Genomic DNA, 6000 nt, shown 5'->3' on the forward strand with positions numbered 1-6000 from the left:
ATAGTTGCCTCTGAGATGTAGTGGAGTAGAAGTAAAAGTACAGAAAATTGGAAATACTCCAGTAAAGTAAAAAATACCTCAAAATTGTACTAGAGTAAATGTACTTACAGTAGTTACTTTACACCACTGGTTCAGCGTCTTGCTCAAGGACACTTCGACACTAACTCTGGGGGAGCCCGGGAACGAACTGGGAACCGCATCTGGCCGCTCTACCCCTGAGCCACTGCCGCCCACGTGTCCTTATATTATCATCCCTTTACCCAAATACAGCTCAAGTGGAGTTAGGAGGTTTTTGACCATTAATCCATTAAGACTGGGGACGCATCTGTCATTTTAAGATTTATTTGGCTATTTTTTTTTTAAATGGTGGAAATTTGGAATGGTGAAAATATGTGCAAATCTTTGAATATATATATATGTTTTTTCTAAAATAGTAGATTTTTCTAAAATAGCAGATCTACAAGCTCGTAGCGCGGCACTTGGTGCCACGCTATGAGCTTGTAGATCTGCTATTTTTGAATAGCCAAAGAAAGCTTAAAATGACACAGATGTGTTCCGGGATTGAATGTGTTAATGTGGAGATTAACCGTCTGACATGGTCATTCTAATCAATGGGGGACAAACCACCTAACTCCACAAGTTGGAGGTGGTTTGAACGACAGTTTTGAGGATCCAATGGAGTTAGAAGGTTTGGTCAGAAGCGCTTTGTAATACTTTTCATTGATTCAATGTTTGTAAAACCCACACACAGACGTAAAGGGTGTTCAATAGCACTGATTTATAAAAATAAATACAACATTTTAAAATGGATATAGCTGGTTTCTGCCCGACGGCAACGATATTGTATGTAGTGTGTGTGTGTGCGCGTGCGCGTGCACGTGCGTGTGTGTGTGTGCACGTGCGTGTGTGTGTGTGTGTGTGTGTGTGTGTGTGTGTGTGTGTGTGTGTGTGTGTGTGTGTGTAATGGCTCTCATTGAGCAACAGATGCCTTCAAAACAGTTAGAGATCTAAATAAGCCGGAAGTGATATGTGTCATAAGCAACAGGCGGCAGTTGCGCAGGAGGTAAAACGGCCGTCTGGAAACCGGAAGGTCGTCGCCTCGATCCCCGGCTTCGCCTGGCTTCGCGTCAAGTGTCAAGCAAGGCACTGAACCCCTAACTGCTCCCGATGAGCAGGTTTGTTCCTTGTACACTGTACCGTATGATTGCACCCACTGTTTGTGTGTGAATTTGATGTAACACACATTGTAAAGTGCTTTGGATAAAGGCTCCATTCATAAAAAAGCTCACCTCACAGCATAGACAGGAGGAGAGAGGAAATGCACTAGATCTGAGGATAATGTGTTATTACAATAAAATTGTTTTTTTTGTGTGAGCTGCTGATAACCCCATAAATTACCCCAAGACTACACCAAGATTGACCACTGCTTTAGAAGTTCTTCAAAATGCAAATGTCCCGTATTGTTGGTAATTATGATTAAAAAAATTGTGAAATGATTATATATATTTTGTGTGAGCTGCTGATAACCCCATAAATTACCCCAAGACTACACCAAGATTGACCACTGCTTTAGAAGTTCTTAAAAATGAAAAATATATTTTATTGTATTATTGGTAATTATGATTAAAAAAAAAGGTGAAATAATTATGAAAACATATTGTAGTTAATAATATTAATTATTAATCATTATTATTATTATTGTGACACTTTTTAACATAAATATTGTTAGACCAGAGAGGGTGACAATACAGGTGAGCTAAGCAGTCAATCCTGGTGATTTACCACTTTTACCACTGTAACCACATTTCCCTTAGAGCAGTGGTCCAGAGACTCTCAGGGGTCTTTGAAGGTGTTCCAGGGAGTCCCCATGCGTTAATATAGCATCAAAGCCAGTACTTTGGCTATTTGAAAATAGCCTATCAGCTATCTTTGATTTGGAATAGTTTTGAATATATTTAACAACACAAATCTTCTCTTATGGGGACACATAAACCTGCCACAGAATATTTTCAGATGGGGGTCCGTGTGCTCAAAACATATCAATTTGGGTGTCCTTGACATGATAGTGTTTGAGAACCAAGGCCTTAGAGATACCACAAACACCTTTCAAGAAGCTCAAGTTCGACTTATTAAAAAAAAAGAAGTTTTTACTCTTAGTACCGGTAGTTGGGTTAACATATTGCAGAAGCGTTTCTGTCAACGTTACCATGCATTAACATATGTAACATACTGTATTATTACCTAACACCCAGAGCTGTAGTGTGGCTACACTTTGTGCCCCCCAGTCACAGAGAAAGAGAGAAGGAAAAAAGGGCGAGATAATGGTTGAGAGCATCCCAAAAATAGTAAGTGTGCGTGCGTGCGTGTGTGCGTGTGTGCGTGTGCGTGTGCGCGTGTGCGCGTGTGCGTGTGCGTGTGTGCGTGTGTGTGTGTGTGTGTGTGTGTGTGTGTGTGTGTGTGTGTGTGATCACTATACTTGCGAGTGCCAAATGTCCCCACAAGTCAAGTATAGTAGAACACTAGAAGAGGAACCAGACAGACATTGTGAGGACAATTTTATTCGTCCTTACAAAATAAGTAGTTGTTATGGTTAAATAAGATTTGGGGAGTTAGGTTTACAGATTAGGATAAGGATTAGGCATAGAGGTTAAGGGGTTGGGATTAGAGTTATTACTGATTTATGCTTCAAACAATCACAGATCTACAAGCTCACAGCGTCGCAGCGGGACTTGTAGATTTGATATTTTTCAAATATTTTCAATGGCACCCTACAATTTTTATGTCCTCTCAAGTTTAGTAATATAATCGTGTGTTTGTGTGTGTGTGTGTGTGTGTGTGTGTGTGTGTGTGTGTGTGTGTGTGTGTGTGTGTGTGTGTGTGTGTGTGTGTGTGTGTGTGTGTGTGTGTGTGTGTGTGTGTGTGTGTGTGTTCTGTTTGAGAGAGAGAGAGGTGGAGAGAGAAAACAACTTGGTTGCCAGGGGTGCCGGCAGCATCCTGTAGGTTGGTCGGGAGCTGTGATTACTCACGATGTGTGTTTAATTAATTAGCCAGTGTGGAGACGGCGTGCTGTTCATCAGGCTTTCTGTCAATACCCCCATATCCCTGGCTGAAACCCACCGCCACCTTCCACTTGGCCAGGAATACAAACACGCCCCTCTATCTGTGCTCATGTATGAATATGCATACAGTACGACATGTGTGCTGCTGAGGTGCAGTGATTTGGGGAGTTAGGAAAAAGTTGGCTTTAATCTTTATTAATTGTGTTGGCCTGTGATATTTCTATGCACATGTTTGCTATGAATTCATGGGACATTCGTTGTGGGATGTTAAAGCAGAATGTGCAAACATTTACTGTATACAAAATTACAAATCACGGCTACCCATGTTCTGTTTCTCTGTTGCAGGATGCCTCCATTGCACATCGCTTTCACATCATGAGAGAGAAGCACCCGGAGAGATTTAACAGCAGGTATGAGTGTGTGTGTGTGTGTGTGTGTGCGTGTGCGTGCGCGTGCGTGTGCGTATGCATGCACGTGAGTGTGTGTCTTGTCATCAAGCAACACAAATATGCAAAGCTATATGTGGTAGCTTTTCAACCTACCTGGGATGTTTTAATTGGCGATCTCCTGTGATAATCCATGTCCTAATAACGCTGCTTGTATTAATTATCAATTTTTACTGTAGTTGTAGTTGATTTAGCCAACAATTTTTCTAATATTTCTTCTCTGTTTCTATTGTTTTCATTTTTATTTGTAAAGAGAAAAAAGAAAAACAGAAATGCTAATCTCCATGCATATTCATTATATTTCCTTGACATTAAGTGCGTGTGCGTGTGCCTGTGCCTGTGCCTCTGCCTGTGCCTGTGCCTGTGCCTGTGCCTGTGCCTGTGCCTGTGCCTGTGCCTGTGCCTGTGCCTGTGCCTGTGCCTGTGCCTGTGCGTGTGTGTGCGTATGCGTGCGCGTGCACGTGCACGTGTGTGTGTGTGTGTGCGTGTGCGCGCATGTGTGTGTGTGTGTGTGTGTGTGTGTGTGTGTGTGTGTGTGTGTGTGTTTGTGTTTGTGTTTGTGCGTGCGTGTGTGTGTGTGTGTGTGTGTAAAATTCAAATCAATTTAAACATTTAATTGAGCCAATTAATTAAGCTACTGTGTCAAATGATGCCAAATGAACGCAACACCTCTGCCCCTATCATGTCCACTCAGGCCAGTGTTAGTGAAGGCACCATTAGGATGTAAAGGTTTGCATAAAACTATGTGTGCTGAAATACCCAGTCTGGAAACTGGAGTCGCGTGAAACGTTAATGTTAATGTTAATGTTAATGTTAATGTTAATGTTAATGTTAATGGTAAAGTGTTATCAGTGCAGTGCAGTGTAGAGCAGTGGTTCCCAAACTTTTTAGCTCAAGACCCAAAAGAGAAATTAGAAATTAGATCTACAAGCTCACAACGCGTCGCTTCGTGCCGTGTTGTGAGGTTGTAGATCTGCTATCTTCACTACTTCTTAAACATTTTTTTGAATAATGTTTTTAATGGAAATGATTTAAAACAATTATTTTATTCATGAAATACCTTTGAAAAATGTTAGAATAGTTTTTAATTGATGAAATGTTGTTATTAATATATATATATTTTTTATAGCGTTTTTTAATCTTTTGAAATAATATATATGTATATATGTTTTAAATGTAGGAATAAAAAAGGCAATATTTACTCGTGACCTTATAAAAATTGGTCCACGACCCAAATATGGGTTCCGACCCACTGTTTGGGAAACAGTCATGTCTTTTTTTGTTGTCATGAGCAAGGTAAATGACACAAAATAAATGCACCTTTTACTAGACATTCTGGACCATCTTGACCTGCATTTAAGTGTTTAACATGTCTTTACGATAGTAGCCTACAATAAATGATAAAACCTGAAAATAATAAAATAAATCTGTAGCATTATCTAAAGGACTGTGTCTTATAAATACACACATACAATAGATTGTGTAGCTACTTTGGGGTTCAGAGTGACTAATGGACAGGCTTCATATTTAGCAGCTGTGATTACTTCAAGGAGATGTGTTCACCTTTGGAGATGAACAAATTGTGGCATCTATGCTTCCATCAATATTTAACATCTCCAATACGTCTCCACTAGCGCCAGGGAGTAATTGCAGGCGTAATTGAATTTGCTTGGCTAGTTTGACATCATGTATCTGTCAAACTGATGACATACAGTCTCCTAATAATCCCATTTGTACTCATTATCATATTTTACCCGAGTTTTAGTTCAACATTTAGCCAACTGTGTTTCTATAGTTCATTCCTTGCACACGCAGGTCTGCAAGGGATTTGGTTTGTTAAGAAAGCAATGGTAATTTTGATGGAATTAAATATGTTTTTTTTTTGCATGGATTGTTGCACTGGAAAATAAGTAGCTTTCCTCAGTTCAATATAGCATGTGTAAGTGAAGAATAAGTAAGTAAGTAAGTGGGCCTAAGTAAGTAAGTGAAGAATACACATGTAGCTTGAATGTTGATCAGTTAATTTCTTTAGTCAAAGGTGTTCCACATTACGCATGCGTTCCACAACGCAAACGGTCAATCCAAAGTATTATTTTGGCCTTTCGGGTCAACATACTGTATGGGACACACAGAATGCATTTCTGTTGTTCTATACCATTTTAAGACTTTGTGAAAAATGATTGAGATATTTTAAGAAAATGATACCATCTGTTATTGGAATTCAATGAATAATTTACAGGGGCGAATGGGTTTAGGATCTCTCTATTACACACTATCCTTGCCAATTCAATAATGCATGATTTTAGTATTTCAAGGTAGCATAGATTTTGTTGGATTTGTCCAAGGGGTTCATTGCACAGTAAGTATAATGCAACTTATCACCGAGCCATTTTCATCCTGGAAGCTGTTTCTCAGAGTAGATGTATGATGTGGATCTTGGATGACAGAAGAAGCAAAGTACTGTATATCTTGAAGACAGATTGCAAGTTGCTGTT

The 6000-nt window shown here is 39.6% G+C and overlaps 1 protein-coding gene across 2 annotated transcripts in view; it reads left to right on the plus strand.

Annotated features, from left to right (window-relative positions):
- Positions 1-6000, plus strand: part of dgkb (diacylglycerol kinase, beta) — a gene marked incomplete at both ends in the record, with an annotated part of 72337 nt that overhangs the window by 40482 nt on the left and 25855 nt on the right. For both annotated transcript variants that reach the window (XM_080425527.1, XM_080425528.1), the window contains one exon: positions 3405-3469. In XM_080425527.1, the coding sequence (XP_080281653.1) occupies positions 3405-3469 (65 nt within the window). The remainder of the gene's footprint in view (positions 1-3404; positions 3470-6000) is intronic.

This window comes from Gymnoscopelus braueri (genome assembly GCF_963280865.1).
Source record: "Gymnoscopelus braueri genome assembly, chromosome: 4".
NCBI lineage: Eukaryota > Metazoa > Chordata > Actinopteri > Myctophiformes > Myctophidae > Gymnoscopelus > Gymnoscopelus braueri.